The sequence below is a fragment of the Canis lupus genome, chromosome 9, assembly GCF_003254725.2.
Source record: "Canis lupus dingo isolate Sandy chromosome 9, ASM325472v2, whole genome shotgun sequence".
Classification (NCBI taxonomy): Eukaryota; Metazoa; Chordata; class Mammalia; order Carnivora; family Canidae; genus Canis; species Canis lupus.
The window spans coordinates 34,903,357-34,922,701 of record NC_064251.1 but is presented as its reverse complement, the minus strand read 5'-3'; the positions used below and the strand labels follow the sequence as shown (position 1 = coordinate 34,922,701).

The following is a 19,345-nucleotide window of genomic DNA, read 5'->3' as shown; positions in this document are numbered from 1 at the left end:
GTGGAGGGGCGTTACCCAGTCGCCAATGGGCGGGCGCCAGTGAAGCAGAGGAACCAATGAGTGCGAGACGTTGAGTGACAGCTGTCCAATAGGGACCCTCAGTGCTAGTACGGTTTGCGGCTTAAGCACCGCCGCGGTCTGAGGAATGTCAACTATTCAACATGGAGGCGGAGGTCGATAAGCTGGAACTGATGGTGAGTGGAAAGTGAAGGAGATCTACTGGGTAGTTTATTTCTCCCGATGGCCTCCAAGGTGGGAGGCAATTTTGCGTCGCCGGAAACCGTGGGCTGCAGAAGCTGGACCATATTCAAGTTCTTTCCTCCTGTATCAAAGGGAGTCACCGTTGCTCGGTCTCTTTTAACCGCCGCGGGGGAAGGGGTTACATCCGGGAAACTCGTGAGGGAAATGGCGGGAGATGCTGAGGTAGCCGGGCCTTTGGAATTCCTTGTTCCTTGTTCTTACCTTTCCGCGCGTCAAGGAGCTGTGGCTCGTGCAGGCAGTGTTCTATGCATTCCCCCCTCCCCCCCAAAAAAGACGTGACTGGAATGATCCCCGTGCGCTCCTAGAAGGGGAGAGGTTCACACTCCGAGGAAGGGGGATGGAGGGTGGGGTGGGGAATCAACGGAGGGGGGCGGAGAGAAATCCCATTAGGGCAGAGCGGTTCACGTTCTCCAAGGCGGGCTGAGAAAGTCTGAGAAAGGTTCTAGACTTGAGTGCATAACTTCCTAGCGGCCAAAGAAGCCCCAAGACCAATTTCTGTTCGGCTTGAAGGTGGCATTCCTTGGGTGGGGGAGAGATGTGAGCGACGGGGACCTGAATGAACCTCAGGCTCCTTTCTTGAAGCATGGGAGGAATTGGGACATGGAAGGCATCCTACCTTTGAGTTGTCGAATTTCATTCATTTATGAAAGTAGGGGGCGGAGGCGAATAATTGGAAAGGACTCCCGCTGCTTCTAGGCCTGCTTGGGGGCGCCAAGCTGAAGGCTGTCCTAGTTTTCTTCTATGGATCCTTCCGTTACTTGTCCTCTTTATTCCCTTCCTCCCATTCTTAGACTACCAGCTTGATCGCCCGCGCTTTTTTTCTTCTTAGTTCCCCTTGTTCTATCTTCAGCCCTTTGCCCCTTGCATTACGTTTGGATTGGGCTGGCTTTCTTTAAAATGTGGAATTTGGAGGACGCGCCCATCATTGAACACCTGTCGGGGTTTTTTGTTTTGTTTTGTTTTGTTTTGTTTTGTTGTTGTTAAAAATAACAAAGTTAAGTAAAAAAAGCCCAAATCTTTCTCCTCCATCGTAATCCGCTACCCCCCTACCTACCCCCTGGCATTACAGCTTAGGTATCATTTGTGGCCAGTGCTGTTCTCTCCAGGCTGAACCTTGGGTCACTTTAACCTCCACACTTGTGATCCTGGAAGAAATTGAGTATCACACTCACCCCCATTCCCACCTCTAGAAAATGTGAGAGCTTGATATATATGTTATTTTCTTCTGATGTATTCATGAATTGTAGTGCCTATCATATATAAATTTGATTTGAAGGCTTTCGGTTGATTATAACAATTTTGAGTTTTAATTTTCTTTGTGAGAGTCTGTGGGGGATGGCATGGAGGCGGGGATGGCAGTGAAGAAGGAAGAATTTTTTGCCCTTTTCCAAACCTGTAATAATGAACTTTTAGCTTAAAGTTTTGTTATTATTATTATTATTTTTTATAATTAACTGTCTTTAAACAAAGAAACAAAAGAACCAAAAACATGTCAAGTATCCTAGTTTGATTCTGTCAACAGGCATAAATGTTTAAGTGTCTTGCTCCTTTCCCCATTCTGAATTCCTCCCTTTGGATGGATATTTCTGCCTAATTGTAAGATGGTAAATGGTAGTAATTCAGTTACAGTTTTTCGCCCCCCTTCAAGTTGGCTGTTTATTTTTGAGGTACCAATTAAGAGTTTTTTGGACTTTGCATGAAAGTCAGTATTCTCACGGTACTTTTTTTTTTTTTTTTTAGATTGAACACATTTTAATTTAAGAAGAAAATGATTGAGTGTACATCCTGAAAAAAAGTTCTAGAAAATTATAAGATAGCCAGATTCTTAAGCTTTTAGGTGTTTGAATAATGGGGTAGTTTTAAAAATTCTTTTTAAGAGATGAGAAGAAAGCAAGTCTTAAATTATTTGCAGGTAACCTAATGGTAGCCTTCCCCCCCCCCCTTAAAGTTATTAGTTTGTTTCCATAATCATCGGAGTTTAAAAAATGTATTTGAACTATTATAGTTTGTTGTTACTGCTTTCTCTTGACTGGATAGTAAAAGATGGTATGTCTCATCTTCAGATTTGCCATGTGCTTTAAAATGTCTTATCTATGAACTGGTTTATGGTTTAGTTTGTAAGATTGGAAAGAAATGATTTACTATACACTTCACTGAGTTTTGGTTCTACATTACTCGAATAAAGGATTTGTTGAAGAACTAATGTTAAAAGTTTAATAAATGAAAGAGAGTGGATACTATTTAACTTTGAAAAGAAAGTACTTATTCTAATTTTGTAGTCAGCCTGGTTCTCATTTTTAAAATATTTCATATTTTTCTTGTTTGAATTAACTTCTAGTCCAGAAAATTAAACATTTGTCTCTGAAGCACTTGTCTTTAAAACCTGATCCTTGGCTAGTAGAATTGAACTATTCTAATACCTGAGTTATGTGGCCTAGGATTTGAGGTCAAGTCACTTACTCATGTTCCAGCTATCCTTAATTTGAGTTTATTTTTTAGGGGGTTGAATCTAAGTAGCTGAACTAGACTATTTAGTTTAGTGAAAGTAATGGAGAGTATTTTTGCATCAATCAACATTATTAAGGGAGGAATAAGCTCATTTTAGTGTAATCTTTGTTGTCTTTTTTTCCGTTCACTTACTGGTTCAAGTGGTATTTGCCTAGTGTTCTTTTAAGGTACCACTAGTGATAGTGCACAAAAGTACAGTGGGATACTGTGATACTATTTCTATTTCTGGGTTTATATCTGACATTTAAATGGTTTCTTACCAGTTAAAAGGTTAGGATAATGATAGTTGGCTTGAATCCAAGAAAACCTTATTCATAAATCTCAGAACCTCCCTCTGTACCATTATTATTTCTTCCGTGATTTTTGTACATATGAGGAAATAGAGATGATTTCTTCCTATATTTCAGATCTTTAGGGGTTAATTGAAATCTTAAAATCCCCTTCCATAGTATTCCCTTAGGTAGCGTCTTATTTAGGACATTAATTTCCTGGGAGTCTGTAAACTTTTGAGGTAAGAAGCCATAAGATGGTTAAGAGCTTTTTAGTTTATTGTAGTTTAGATTCCAGAAAGATAGATTATTTAGAGATTGAGGAAACTTATTTTGCTTTTCATTTGTTTTCTCTGATATGCTTACTTAATCAGTCAGTTTCAATGGGGGAGCTGAACAACACATTTCAGCAAAACGTAGTTTTCACGACTTTGCCTTAGTAGTAATTATAACCGGTTTTGTTAATACTAGTCTTAAGGTAGTAACAATACCCATGTTAATAACTTCCAAAGCTTAGGACGTATTTACAAAATTCCTTTCTCTATGTTTCTGTTGAATATTAATCATAAGTTAGTCATCAGAAAACTATTATTTTGATATTTAAGTTCAGTTCTTTCTTTTTAACATTGATATACATGTTCTTAGGTTTTGGATGTCTTCTGTCCAAAATGGCAACCCTTCTTTAAATTCTTTTCACATTGAAGCTTCAACTGATGCAAGATGCTTTTGTGTTCCTTTCCTACCAATTTCTGCTAACGAATGCTCTGACTTTATTGCACTACTGTACTTTACAGCTAGCAGTGCAATAGTATTGTCAAAGCATCTGAAAGCAGAATGCACACCAGAATTTTGATTCTTGCTTTACATCTTTCTTCAGTATCTGTGAGTAATTTATGATAATCCTTGTTGCTGAAAAGTATATAATTTTATTACCCAAAGTATATGTTTTAGGAAGTCCTAATTTAAAAACAAAAACAAAAACAAAACCTTTTTTTTTCTTTTAACTAGTTAAAAACTCACTATCGTAATTAATGCTGAAATGCATTAAAATAACAATTTTTATAGTTGAAGTTGTTATGCCTTGTTTAAATGAGTAGTTGTATTTTTCTTCTTTCTGTAATAGATCTGGATAGATTCTGGCAAATCTTGAGTTTTTTTTGAGTTTTAAGATGAATTAGTAAGTAATGAAAACAATCTCTGCTGTATATTTCATAAGATAAATTGCTCCAAATCCTAATTGGTGTTAATTTTGTGTACAATATAGTTCATCCTTGAATTTCAAACTAAGAATGTTTGTTTTAAAGTTCTTTTTTTGTAATAATGAAACAGAATAAAATGTGAATCCGTTACTTTTTTTGTAATCAGTTTTGAGATATAATTTACATACAATAAACTTACAATTACTTAAAATAAAATTACAACAATTTTAGTTGCACGATTTGATGAATTTTGACAAATGTGGGCAGTGATGTAACCACCAATGATAGAACATTTCTATCACCTAAAGTCCCCTGTACCCCTTTGTAGTCAACCTCCTTTTCCCAAACTCCCTAACAGTCATTGATCTCTAGTTTTGCCATTTCTAGAAGTTAAGGTAAATGGGTTCATTTATGGCTTACAGTTTTTTATGCCTGGCTTCCTGCACTTAGTACAGGGCTTCTGAGATTCACCCACATTGTTGTGCATATTACTAGTTGGACCATTTGTATTGCTGAGTGGTATTTCATTGGTATAGACTATTACAAACTATCTATTTACCAGATTATGGACTTTGGGTTGTTTCCAGGTTTTACCTAGTATGAATAAAGTTGTTATAAACATTGTATTCTGTTTGTTTGGACATAATGTTTTTGTTTCTCTTGGTTAGTGTGATAAAAATACGTGTTTCATCTCATAAAAAATCACTAAAATCTTTACCAAAGCTATGATTTAGAGTTCCAGTTTCTCCACATTCTTACCAACATTCTGTATCTTAGTATTGTCAGTCTTTTTTTTTTTTTTTTAAGATTTTGTCTATTTATTCATGAGAGACATAAAGAGAGAGAGAGAGAGGCAGAGACACAGGCAGAAGGAGAAGCACGCCCCATACAGGAAGCTAGATGTGGGACTTGATCCCAGGACTCCAGGATCACGCCCTGGGCTGAAGGCAGGCGCCAAACTGTTGAGCAACCCAGGCATCCCTTTTTTTTTTTTTTTTTTTAAATTAATTTATCTTAGGGAGATTGAGCACCAGTGGGATGGGCAGAGGGAGAGGGAGAGACAGAGAATCCCAAGCAGACTCCACAGCAAGTATAAAGCCCAATGTGGGATTTGATCCCATGACTCATGAGATCATGACTTGAGCCAAATCAAGAGTCACTCAGTCACGTCAGACTTCATTTTAACTATTCTAATAGTTGTATAGTGATATCTCCTTATAGTTTGAATTTGCATTTCTTTAGTGGTTAATGATATTGAATATCTTTTCATGTGCTTATTTGCTGTTGGAATATCTTCTTTAGTAAGATATCTGTTGAAATCTTTTGCCTATTTTTAAATTGAAATGTTTGTCTTTTTAACTATTACAAAAGTCTTTTAATTTTTTCTGTTATTTGCCCTCTCACATAAAAAATTTGGATGAAGTCTAATTTATACATCTATTCTGCTATGGATTATGCTTTTTGTGTTTTATCTCAGAAATCTTTGCCTAACTCAAGGTCCACAAATGTTTTCTTCTAGAAGGTTTATAGTTTTAGTTTTTACATTTATTATAAAAAATTATTTATTTATTTTAGAGAGAGATTGGATGAGCAGTGTGAGGGAGAGGGACAGGAGAAGAAGACTCCCTGCTGAGTGTGGAACCTAACATGGAGCTTAATCCCAGGACCCCAAGATTCTGGCCTGAGCTGACTCCAAGAGTTGGGCATCTAACCAACTCAGCCACCACACACCCTATTTTTTACATTTATATCTCTATTCATTTATTTAAAGATTTTATTTATTCATGAGAGACACAGAGAGAGAGGCAGAGACATAGGCAGTGGCTCCCTATGAGGATCTCAGTGTGGAACTGGACCCTGGGATCATGACCCGAGTCTGAAGGCAGACGCTCAAGCACTGAGCCTCCCCAGATGCCCTATCTCTGTCCATTTAGAGGTAATTTTTGTATGTGGTATAAGTGAGGGTAGAAAGTCTTTTTATTTATTTATTTGTTTTGCATATGGATATTCCTTTTTTCTGGTACCATTTGTTGAAAAGACTATCATTTTCCTGTTGAATTACCCTTAACTCCTTTTTTTCTTCTTTTAAGATTTTATTTATATATTCATGAGAGACCGAGAGAGAGGCAGAGACACAGGCAGAGAAGCAGGCTCCATGCAGGGAGCCAGATGTGGGACTTAATCCTGGGACTCCAGGATCATGCCCTTGGGCGGAAGGCAGGCACTCAGCTGCTGAGCCACCCAGGCATACCCCCTTAGTTCCTTTGTAACAAATCATTTGAACATGTATGTATGGGGTGGTTTGTTTGTTTAAAGATTTTATTTATTTGAAAAAGAGAGAAAGAGGGAGCATGAAAATGTGTGTGGGGGGAGGGGTAGGTAGAGAAAGAGGGAGAAAGAACCTCAAGCAGACTGTGCTGACAACCCTGAGATTGTGATCTGACCTGAAATCAAGAACCAGCCGAGCCACCCAGACACCCTTCCTTCTCCTCACCATCTGATACATTTTTTTATTCTTATTCTACTAATGCATAATCTTTTACCCAGAAAACTTAATGGTTGTAAAGCTCTGGATTGAAAGAAAACTCAATGATATATCTAAAAAGAAATGCAGCCCTGCCGCCACCAACATGGAGATCTTGTACCGCGTTGCGTTCCTAGTGCTCGAATGCCCCAACCTGAAGCTGAAGAAGCCGCCCTGGGTGCACATGCGGTCGGCCATGACGGTGTATGCTGTGGTGGTGGTGTCTTACTTCCTCATCACCGGAGGAATAATTTATGATGTTATTGTTGAACCTCCAAGTGTTGGTACTATGACTGATGAACATGGACATCAGAGACCAGTAGCTTTCTTGGCCTCCAGAGTAAATGGACAATATATTATGGAAGGACTTGCATCCAGCTTCCTGTTTACAATGGGAGGTTTAGGTTTCATAATCCTGGACCGATCGAATGCACCAAATATTCCAAAACTCAATAGATTTCTTCTTCTATTCATTGGATTCGTCTGTGTCCTATTGAGTTTTTTCATGGCTAGAGTATTCATGAGAATGAAACTGCCGGGCTACCTGATGGGTTAAAAAATGCCTTTTGACAAGAAATCTGTGGATATTGGATTTGCTCCTGTTAATGAAGTTTTAAAGGCTGTACCAATCCTCTGATGTGAAATATGGAAAAAGAGTGAAGCAGCAGAAAAGAAGCATCTCGTGAGAAATAGGAATCATATTAAAGCTTGAACTAGAATGTCTTCTTGGTATCAAAGAGACAAACTTCTCACAGTATTTCTCCTGCTGGCCTGTACTGACACACCAATGATGTTTAGTGGCATTTTCTTCTTAGTTTTTCATTTCTTAAAGAAAATATACTCCCATTTCCACAACTATAATATTGAATAAAGTGATTATTTCTTACAGCCCCCTTAAAAAAATAAAATAAATAAAAATAAATAAGAAGAAATGCATTACATTGTTAACAATTAACCCTTTTTTTAAGTGACTCCATGCCCCATGTGGGGCTTGAATCAGGACCCTGAGATCAAAAGTCACATGCTCTACTGAGTTTTGAGCTCAGTTTTATTTTTTTTTATTTTTTTATTTTTTTAAATTTTTATTTATTTATGATAGTCACACAGAGAGAGAGAGGGAGGCAGAGACACAGGCAGAGGGAGAAGCAGGCTCCATGCACCGGGAGCCTGATGTGGGATTCGATCCCGGGTCTCCAGGATCGCGCCCTGGGCCAAAGGCAGGCGCCAAACCGCTGCGCCACCCAGGGATCCCTGAGCTCAGTTTTATTCCATTATGTCATATACACTGTCATGGTTGCTGTTGCTTTAGAGTAAGTCTTTTTTTTTTTTTTTTTTTTTAATTATTGGCTTCAGAGGTAGAACTGATTCATCAGTTGCATATAACACTCAGTGTTCATTTTACTAAGTGCCCTTCTTAATGCCCATCATCCAATTACGGATGATAACTGGATATCCATCCCCTCCAGCAACCCTGAATCTGTTTACTAAAGTTAAGAGTCTCTTATGGTTTGTCTTTGTATGGTAAGTCTTGAAATCATCTAGTGTAAGGCCTCAAACTTTGCCCTTGTTTTCTGAAACTTTTAAATTATTTTGCATTTCCTTTTTAAATTTTTTTAATTTTTTAATTTTATTTATTTTTTATTATTTTTTATTTTATTTTATTTTTTTTAACATTTTGCATTTCCAAATAAGGTTTTGGTTTTGGTTTTGGTCAATTTCTACCAAAAAAAAAAAAAAAAGCCTTTTGAGATTTTGGGTGGGATTGATGTTGAATCTAGAGAATAATTTGGGGAATTGATAGTTTAATAATAATGAGTTTTCTAATGCTTGAACGTTATCTCTCCATTTGTTAGGTCTTTTTTTTTTTTTTTTTTTTTATGATAGGCACACAGTGAGAGAGAGAGAGGCAGAGACACAGGCAGAGGGAGAAGCAGGCTCCATGCACCGGGAGCCCGACGTGGGATTCGATCCCGGGTCTCCAGGATCGCGCCCTGGGCCAAAGGCAGGCGTCAAACCGCTGCACCACCCAGGGATCCCGATTTGTTAGGTCTTTTAAAGTTCCTTTCAATAGTGTTTTGTAGTTTTTAGTGTATAGGTCTTGTTTATAAATTTTTCATAACCTGCTTAGTGTGATTTCTATTTCTGCTCTATATCTTAACAGTAGAGCAAGAACTGTTATATTCTAAATAAATTACAGAAATTTAAAAAAAAGTAAGCTATTTGTTAAGCAAATGTCCTTAAAAGCCAGGAGAATGGATACCAGAAGGAAAAAAGGATCTGAGATATTAGGCATGGACTCAAGGACATCATTTGGTAGGGAATGAAGAACATGACTGCTTGGGAGAAAACCATTTTGTTCCCAAATTTTATATATAAAGACATTCTGAGTTATCTCTCTTAGCTTAAATGTGGCTGTTTTCCTCTTTGACTTTTAATTTCCTACCATTCTCTCTTGGGCTATTTAAGCACTTGGGTAGAATTTTGTGTTTTTTAATAATATAGGATATTACATGGTGAGGGACTGAGGGAAGAAAACTGCTTAATTTGAGGACCTCATTTCTTTAAAGAAGTGAATTGAGGGGCACCTGGCTGGCTTAGTCAGTATAGCATGCAACTTTTTTTTTTTTTTTTTTTTTTAAGATTTATTTATTTATTCGTGAGAGACCCATATAGAGAGGCAGAGACACAGGCAGAGGGAGAAGCAGGCCCCATGCAGGGAGTGGGTGGGTCTCCAGGATCAGGCCCAGGCTGCCCCAGCATGAGACTTTTGATCTTAGGTCCTGAGTTCAAGCCCCACATTGGGCATGGAGTCACTTAAAAAAAAAAGGTGAATTGTTAACAATGTAATGCATTTCTTTTTAGATATATCACTTGAGTCTTCTTTCTTTTTTTTTTTTTTTTTAATTTTTTTACTTATTTATGATAGTCATACAGAGAGAGAGAGAGAGGCAGAGACAGAGGCAGAGGGAGAATCAGGCTCCATGCACAGGGAGCCCGACGTGGGATTTGATCCCGGGTCTCCAGGATCACGCCCTGGGCCAAAGGCAGGCGCCAAACTGCTGCGCCACCCAGGGATCCCCTTGAGTCTTCTTTCTATCCAGAGCTTTACAACCATTAAGTTTTCTGGGTAAAAGATTATATATTAGTAGAATAAGAATAAAAAAAAAAATGTACCAGATGGTGAGGAGAAGGAAGGTTTCTTCTGCCTTGAACTGTATTTTGATATGAACACATCTTCAATTTCAATAATAGTACATGAAAGACCATACATTTGAATTCATTTAAAGTCAATTGGGAAATTTTAGGTTTTGAAACAAAAAATATCTTTCCTTTGTTACGCAAATATAGTACAAAGTAGGGACACCCAGGTAGGTGGCTCACTGGCTTAGCACCTGCCTTCAGCCGAGGGTGTGATCCTGGAGTCCCCGGATTGAGTCCCCGCATCAGGCTCCCCGCATGGAGCCTGCTTTTCCCTCTGCCTGTGTCTCTGCCTCTCTCTGTGTCTCTCATGAATAAATAAAATCTTTAAAAAATATATAAATATATAGTACAAAGTTTCAATATTAAGAATCCCTCTTATTTTTAAAATATTTTATTTATTTATTTGAGAGAGAGAGAGAGAGAAAGAGCACAAAAGCATGAGTAGGGGAGAGGGGCAGGGAGAGAGGCAGAAGCCCACTCAGGGACCTTGGGATCATGACCCCAGCTGAAGGCAGATGCTTAACTGACTGAGCCACTAAGGGGCCCCAGGAATATCTCTGATAAAATCTATTCTCAGACTTTAACAGGTTTTACTTCTATTTTATCTCAATATATAACATTTTAAAAGTTTGAGAAAGTCCATCCTTGATTCTTTGATTCAGTGTTTTTGTTCTCATTTTATAATTGAGGAAATCTAAGTTTTGACTAAGATTTTCATGTAGTGACAGTGATTGTAAAATACATTTAACTTTATAGAACAATTTATTTTTCTTAGGAAATGTGTAACTTTATAAATTCTTCCTTTCCCCATTCAATCTGCCTAATTGTAAATGACAGCACTTCAAACTTTCAGTGTTACTAGAGCAGGCTGGCACTAGAGGATAAATAAATAAATAAAAATAAATAAATAAATAAATAAATAATAACAGTGTCTGCCTTTTTTGTACCTAGCGATATGCTTAGCATTTGGGTTTCAAATCAATCACACTTTTTTTTTTGGATGACAAAAAAATCAGACTGTCTCTTGGTACTTATTGTACTTTCCATTTTTTTCCCCCTGCTCCATCTAGGAGTACAGACATTCATTTCATTTGCCAATGTTCATTAGCTTGTCATTGACACTAAGACAGAAGCTACATTTCTCTTAAAGTGATGGTTTTTAATCTTTTTTTTTTTTTTTCCTTTGTGCCATAGATCCTTAGTGGACCTCCACCTCACCAGAAAAATTTACAGAGATACATTAGCTTGCTAACTAGTAAGCAGGGATTTGTATACCTTTGCCCCCATGGGATCAGAGGCCCCTTAAGACTATGCTATCCAGGGGCACCTGGGTCACACAGTTGGTTAAGCATTCAACTGTTGGTTCCATCTCAGGGTCCTACGCTTGAACCCTGTGTTGGGGTCCCTACTTGGCCTGAAGCTTGCTTGAGTTTTCTCTCCCTCTGCTCCTTCCACTCGTGCTCTCTCTCTCTCTCTCTCTCTCTAAAATAAATCTTAAAAAGAAAAAAGAAAGAATATTCGCTATTTAGAGGTTGAAAGTATTTGAAATTAATACTTCTTTTTCAGTATATATACATAAGTAAGAATTGCTGCCAAACATGTACTCCCTCAAGTTTATACTAAGTTTTTGTTTCAAGTATGTCCACTATTTGTGTTCTATAGTTTGGGAATGTACCTGTGTTGTCATATTGATGACATATTCTAACTTTATAATTTTAAGATGATTTATCATGAGTATTTTATACACACATTATAAATATTATCGATTTCACAATATTCTCTGTATTACACGATATAGTATTTGAACTGTGCTGTTTGCTAGGCACTATCAGAGATCAGTGATTTTAAAAATTAGCCTCGCATATTTGGAACAGTGAAATTCACTGGCTGAGGTATAAAATGTGAAGCTTGGTGGGGAGTATGTTAATGTCATCTTGTGAAGAATTATACTAAGAGTTGGAATTAATTCTATAGGTATTGGGGAACCCCAGTGATCTTTAAAAAATTTTTTTTAATAAAGATTTTATTTTTAAGTACGCTATAACCAGCATGAGTCCTGAAACTATAGCCCGGAGATCAAAAGACACATATCCCGCTGACTGAGCCAGCCAGGTGCCCAAACCTCAATGATCTTTAAGAGTGACTTAGTATATAGAATGTACTTATGCTTAAAAAATGTACTTTAAATAGTTATACATGTAATGCATATTCATTGTAATTTAATTAGAAGACAGGCAAAATGAAATAAAACCCTACAATTTTATGAGTATTAAGCCTATGTTGTAGATTTTTTATTTTTTTGCAGGTATGTATTTAACTTTTTTTTTAAAGATTTATTTACTAGGGCAGCCCCGGTGGCGCAGCAGTTTAGCGCCGCCTGCAGCCCAGGGTGTGATCCTGGAGACTCTGGATCGAGTTCCATGTCGGGCTCTCTGCATGGAGCCTGCTTCTCCCTCTGCCTATGTCTCTGCCTCTCATTCTCTCTCTGTGTTTCTATGAATAAATCTTTAAAAAAAAAAAGATTTATTTACTTATTTTAGAGAAAGAGATAAAGGTGTTTTAAAATCTGCACTGGGAAAAAAAAATCTGCACTGGAGAGAGGGGAATGAAAAGAAAGGAGTGTGTTTATTAAATACTAGTTTCTTTGTTTGATACTACTGCTAACCTAGATCTGGAAGTATTAAAATGCCTAATTCTCTCTTAGAATGATGTTTCTATGGAAAATGTATTTCTAAGCCTAATTACTGAGTCTAGAATGTACCTCTACCAACTTCTCTCATCTCATGTTTTAAATTGGTCTGGAGTTCTTTTCTCCTTGCTGCCAAATAGTTGAGTGGAGTTTATTATTTTTTTATAAACTTTTTAATTTTAAAAAATTTTTTAAAAGATTTTATTTATTTATTAATGAGAGCCACAGAGGGAGGCAGAGACATAGGCAGAGAAGCAGGCTCTATGCGAGAAGCCTGATGCCAGACTCAATCCCTGGACTCCAGGATCACGCCCTGAGCCAAACAAAGGCAGATGTTCAACCACTGAGTCACCTAGGTGCCCCTTGAATGGAGTTTAATATCTTTTGCCATTTACTTAAAGTGTTAAGCTAATTATATAATTCTAGTATATGTTTTGAAAATATGTAGCATATTCTAAAACTCAAAATTATTACCTAAACTATTCCTTTTCCTGTTTTTTTTTTTAATTTTTTTATTTATTTATGATAGTCACAGAGAGAGAGAGAGAGGCAGAGACTCAGGCAGAGGGAGAAGCAGGCTCCATGCACCGGGAGCCTGATGTGGGATTCGATCCCGGGTCTTCAGGATCGCGCCCTGGGCCAAAGGCAGGCGCCAAACCACTGCACCACCCAGGGATCCCCCTTTTCCTGTTTATATAGTATCTTCCTTACAGTCCCAGTCTGTTTCCAGTGATGTCCAATTGGCGGGCACCTGGGTTGCTAAGTCAGTTAAGCATCTGCTTTAGGCTCAGGTCATGTTCCCAGGGTCCTGGGATTGAGACTTGCATTGGGCTCCCTGCTCAGTGGGGAGTCTGCTTCTCCCTCTGCCTCTCCCCTGGCTTGTGCTCTCTCACTTTCTTTCTCTGTCAAATAAATAAATAAAATCCTTAAAAAGGAGGGGGAGTGTTCAATTGGCAGAATGTAATTTGGCTGTTTTGGGGGCTTTAATGTTGATTTCAATGGACTTCACCCAGCTAAATTGCATATTTAATTTATCACTCATAAGATGGGTATAAAAGTTTCCATTTATTTTTATTACTGATTTAGAAGAAAACTGGTTTCTGAAATATGAATGTCTTGGGTTTTAAAAAATTCACCAATTTTGGGGGTGCCTGGGTGACTCAGCTGGTTAAGCATCTGATTCTTAATGTTGGCTCAGATCTTGATCTCAGAGTTGTGAGATCAAGAGCCATGTTGGGTTCCACACTGTGCGTGGAACCTACTTAAGATTCTTTCTCTCCCTCTCCCTCAGCATTTCTGCCCCCCAATTTCACTAATTTTAAGTATTCTAATACTAAAAATAAGATAGGTAGCTAAAGTTAATTAAAGAGCAACCTCACTGTTAACAAGGCGTAAAGAGGCTAATTTATAACTGAGGAGGGCTGTGAATAATGTTTATCAGCATTAGTTTGTTCCCTTAGACCACTAATGAATTTTGGAGACTAATAATATTTGGTCAGCAAATTTCCTACCATGTGACTAAAAAATTTTCTGTTTATGACCAGATCCTAGAACCCTATCGATATTGTCTCTGCTGTGTAAATAGCTCTGAGTAGTGCAATATTGCTTATAGGGTTTTGGTGTTTGGGAAGAACGATGGGCAGGTTGCAGAAATTATATAGTTGAAACTGAAATGACAGTCAACTTTGTTTTGGAAGAAAACAGATAGTAGAAGCTAAATCTTAACTATAAACATTAAAATCTGAAACTCAAATGTCAAGTTTTAATATCTTAGAAGAAGGAAATTCGTCTTTTCTAAATTCTAATATTTTGATAAATTAAACTTGGATTTATTTTTAGTATTATGAAATAAAAGAATATTAGTGTTGGAAGGGACCTTAGATTTCCAACTCTTTTATTTAATAGAAGAGACCCAGAGAGATGGAAGACTAACCTAAGGCCACATAGCTTGTTAGTGATACCAGGGCTAGAACTTCTACCATATATTATATCTCAGTTCTTTTACTTTCTTTTTTCTGGACTATATTACCAGGTTATGCTCAGAGGGAATTTTTTAAAGGACTAACTTGTGATATTAGGTTTGAAACTTAAAAACAAAAAAACCTTTGGTAAAGTCTTAACACTGCCCCCCTTCCCCATCTCTGAGACTCTTACTGGCTTTAATGTCATGTATATTGTGTATAGACTTTGGTCTAACTGCATAAAAAACATAGTAATGAAAATAGAACTAGAGGCAAATCACTTAGTTTCTTTGTTTATATGAAAATGAAGGGTTCAAAGCAGAAAATCTTGTTTTTCTAATTTTCAGCATCACATTTGTATCCTTTTATCTTTTTCCCCCCTGCTTATTCCCTAGCCCATTGACTTCACTAATAAGTAAAAACTTCCCTTTGTATTTATCATGAAATGTTCTGTTCAGTTCTTCACAGGATTACATTCTACTTCCAAGCTGTTTTTCTCACATTGTTTTTTAAAATTTTTAATTGTGGTAAAATATATTTAACAAAATTTACCATTTTAAGTTTATAGTTTAGAGGTATTAAGTACATTCACATTGTTGTACAACTACAACCACCACCCATTTCCAGAACTTCTTCATCTTTCCAAACTCAAACTCTGGACCCATTAAATTAAATCCCTATAATTTAATTTTTAGTTATGCCTGTGTTTAACAACTGGTTTACAAACGTTTTTGAAAATTTAGCTGACTCCATCATATCATTGATTGAGAGCACACTCTTTGGTATCTTATTATAATAGAAGTTACTTAAAAAATTATGCTTAGGGGATCCCTGGGTGGCGCAGCGGTTTAGTGCCTGCCTTTGGCCCGGGGCGTGATCCTGGAGACCCGGGATCGAATCCCACGTCGGGCTCCCGGTGCATGGAGCCTGCTTCTCCCTCTGCCTATGTCTCTGCCTCTCTCTCTCTCTCTCTCTCTGTGTGACTATCATAAGTAAATAAAAAATTAAAAAAAAAATTATGCTTAGATTGTTAAGTAATATCATCAATTATATATAAAGCTGTGGAACTGTAGTCTTTTTCAATAATTAAACAAATTAGGTCTTGAATGTGTAGTCTTTGTTTAATTTGTTTAATTTGGTTTGCCCTCTCCCTTGTCCCTTTCCTCATACTCTCCATCCAAATGTTATATAGGTTAGTACGTTTTTTTTAATGTAAAAGAAATGTTGTCCCTGAGCATATTCCAATATGGGAAATTAAGCCAATAGGAATTTTTTCTTTCTTTTTTTTTAATTAAAAAAAATTTTTTTTTAATTCGTGCCCAATGTGGCATGAATCCTGAGATCAAGAGTGGCATGCTCTATTGACTGAGCCAGCCAGGTACCCCAGGAATTTTCTTTATATACGTACATATACATGTGTAGTAATTATTAGTCTGCTTAACAAAGTCTGATTATTGGATAATTTAATCATAGCATTTAATCTAACAATTATATAAGTAAATATAAAGACTTCATTTTTGAAAAACATTTTTTTAAAAAGATTTTATTTATTTATTTTATTGGGAAGGAGAGGAGCAGAGGGAGAGGGAGAAAATAAATGCCAAATTCGGAGAGCCCCATGCAGGGCTGGATTCCCTGAGATCATGATCTGTGCCAAAACCAGGAGTCAAATGCTCAACTAACTGAGCCACTCAGGTGCCCCTTTCTGAAAGACATTTTAAGTGCCATTTTTTGTTTTATTTTGTTTTTAAGTACTTTTTTTAAAAAACGATTTTATTTATTTATTCATGAGAGACACACAGAGAGAGAGGCAGAGACACAGGCAGAGGTAGAAGCAGGCTCCATGCAGGGAGCCAGATGGGGGGATTCCAGGATCACACCCTGGGTGAAAGGCAGGCGCTAAACTGCTGAGCCACCCAGGCATCCCACAAAGTAGAACTCTTAATTTTGGCTCTAAATCTAAGAGAGATGTATAGAGAAACAACTTTTAAAATGTTAACTAGTTTTTAAATTTTTAATAGAGCATGGGTATTATAGATGATGGAGGTTTTATATGCTTTTCTATTTCCATATTTCCAAAATTTGTGTACTTCATGTGATCAAAATACTAAAAAATATAAGGAGAAAAGAAAGAATAATTAACAGTACATCATGTTTATTAATATATCTTTTGTTCACAAAATGTTATTTGTGCTGATCTTTAGTTCCAGAAAGCTGACTCTGATCTGGATTACATTCAATACAGGCTGGAATATGAAATCAAGACTAATCATCCTGATACAGCAAGCAAGGTAATCTGCAAAAGAAATATATTTTTAACAAATTATTTTATTAAAAGATTTTCTGATAGTATTTCTAATAGTATATTATGAGTTAAATTATTAAGTACTAAATTATGGAATCTTAAAATCTTTTTGTTTGGAAGCTTGGTCACAGCATGCTAGAGAGATTATACCCATAGTCAAGGAAATTTGTGACCACCTTTTTTTTTAACACTTAATCAGGAATTATTGAACCCAAAGGTACAAATCACTGGAAAACTCTGAAATTCTGAATGAGAATATAGATAACTGTAGAGCAGTTGTTAAATAAGGAGGGAGAAACCATGGCAGTCATGATACTCTCTGAGGAAGATGATGATATACTATAAATTTGTTATATGAACTGTGATTTTTGTATAAAATTATATACTTAGTTTTTCTAACTTTAGATTGATTAGAAATATTAACTCCATTTATATTCCATAAAATTATAACTACATGTACAGATGCCCATGGAGGTAAAGACAATTTTTTTTTTTACCGATTTCTTTGTTTATTTGAGAGAGAGAGAGAGAGCTGGGGAAGGGGGAGAGGGAGAGGGAGAGGAGAGAGAACCATATGCAGACTCCTTGCTGAGCACAGAGTCCCACATGGGGCTTGATCTCATGACCCCAAGAACATGACTAACCAAAATCAAGAGTCAGGTGCTTAACTGACTGAGCCACCCAGGCTCCCCAACAATTTTTTTAAGCAAACAATTTTTAAGCATTGTCTGTTAACATTAATTGACTACTTAATGTCATTAATGTTTATTTTTGACAGCATTTGCTAGCAGATAAGAAATACCATATAGTTTGAAAAAATTTTCATATAATTAAGAATTATTTTGGATTGGTAGAAGTACAAATTAAAATAATGTTCCCCCCCCCCTCACATCCCCATCCTCTTTTAATTGAAGAGAACATCCTCTTTTAATTGAAGTATAGTTGATACACACTGTTATATTAGTTTCAGGTATACAACATAGTGATTGGACAACTCTATACATTATGCTATGCTCACTACAGCAATAGCTACTACCATCTCTCACCCTAAAACACTATAACAATACAATTGACTGTATTCCCTATGCTGTACATTTCATCCCATGATATTTTCATTCCATAAATAGAAGCCTATACCATGTACCCCCTCATCCATTTTGCTCATCCCCTCATACCCCTGCTCTCTGGCAACTACCAGTTTGTTCTCATTCTGTTTCTGCTTTGTTTGTTCATTTGTTTTGTTTTTTAGGTTCTACGTCTGAGCAAAACCATGTGTCTGACTTTGTCTTTGTGTGTCTGACTTAGTTACTCTCTAGGTCTATCCATGTTGTTCCAAATGACAAGATTTCATTCTTTTTTTTGATTGAGTAACATTCCATTGTACATATATATCACATTTTCTTTATCCATTCATTTATCAATGGACATTTAGTTTGCTTCTATATCATGGCTATAATAATGTAAGTAATGCTGTAATAAGCATAGGTATGCATATACCTTTTCAAAGAGTGTTTTCTTTTGTATGTGTATGTGTTTGTTTTCTTTGGGTCAATGCACAGTAGTAGTGAAATTACTGGATCATAATGGCATTTCTATTTTCAGTTTTTTTTAGACTTTATTTATTTATTCATGAGACACACACAGAGAGAGGGAGATTGAGAGAGAGAGGCAGAGACACTGGCAGAGGGAGAAGCAGGCCCCATGCAGGGAGCCCGACATGGGACTCCATCTTGGGACTCTAGGATCACGCCTCGGGCCAAGGCAGCACTAAACCACTGAGCCATGCGGGCTGCCCTCTATTTTCAATTTTTTTTTTTTTTAAATTTTTATTTTTATTTATGATAGTCACACAGAGAGAGAGAGGCAGAGACACAGGCAGAGGGAGAAGCAGGCTCCATGCACCGGGAGCCCGACATGGGATTCGATCCTGGGTCTCCAGGATCGTGCCCTGGGCCAAAGGCAGGCGCCAAACCGCTGCGCCACCCAGGGATCCCGATTTTCAATTTTTTGAGGAATCTCCATACTGTTTTCCATAGTGGCCGCACCAATTTACATTTCTACCAATAATGCATGAAGGTTCCTTTTTCTCTACTTCCTCACCAATACTTGTTACCTGTCTGGGTTTTTTTTTCCTTTTTTTTAAGATCTTATTTATTTATTAGAGAGAGAGTGAGCACAGGTGGGAGGAGGGGCAGGAGAGGAAGAAGCAGGCTCCCCACTGAGCAGGGAGTCTGATGTGCGGCTCAATCCTAGGACTCTGGGATCATGACTTGAGCTAAAACCAGACACTTAACCAACTGAGCCACCCAGTGCCCCTCTTGTCTTTTTGATACTAGCCAATTTGACAGGTATAAGGTGTTGTCTTGTTGCAGTTTTGATTTGCATTTCCCTGATGATTAGTGATATTGAGCATCTTTTCATGTGTCTA

General features: G+C 37.2%; 2 protein-coding genes and 1 long non-coding RNA gene across 5 annotated transcripts in view; 2 read left to right on the top strand and 1 right to left on the bottom strand.

The window, feature by feature from the left end:
• Positions 1-38: 38 nt before the first annotated feature.
• Positions 39-19,345, top strand: part of SKA2 (spindle and kinetochore associated complex subunit 2) — a 35,914-nt gene continuing 16,607 nt past the window's right edge. Inside the window, exons 1-3 of one of the 3 annotated variants that reach the window (XM_035720384.2) lie at positions 107-194; positions 2,002-2,173; positions 16,817-16,903. In XM_035720384.2, the coding sequence (XP_035576277.1) occupies positions 2,141-2,173; positions 16,817-16,903 (120 nt within the window). In that variant the 5' untranslated portion in view covers positions 107-194; positions 2,002-2,140. Of the gene's footprint in view, positions 195-2,001; positions 2,174-3,857; positions 3,921-16,816; positions 16,904-19,345 lie in introns of those variants that run through there. The other 2 variants (XM_025440892.3, XM_025440891.3) reach the window with 2 other exon arrangements.
• The window catches only part of LOC118355641 (oligosaccharyltransferase complex subunit OSTC-like), a 15,027-nt gene continuing 1,861 nt past the window's right edge, over positions 6,180-19,345 (top strand). The window contains exons 1-2 of the mRNA XM_049114153.1: positions 6,180-8,808; positions 16,817-16,903. Coding sequence (XP_048970110.1) covers positions 6,793-7,317 — 525 coding nt within the window. The 5' untranslated portion in view covers positions 6,180-6,792 and the 3' untranslated portion in view covers positions 7,318-8,808; positions 16,817-16,903. The remainder of the gene's footprint in view (positions 8,809-16,816; positions 16,904-19,345) is intronic.
• LOC112655676 (uncharacterized) overlaps positions 16,751-19,345 on the bottom strand; it is a 23,626-nt gene continuing 21,031 nt past the window's right edge. The window contains exon 2 of the long non-coding RNA XR_003133819.3: positions 16,751-16,908. This is a non-coding gene — a long non-coding RNA (uncharacterized LOC112655676). The remainder of the gene's footprint in view (positions 16,909-19,345) is intronic.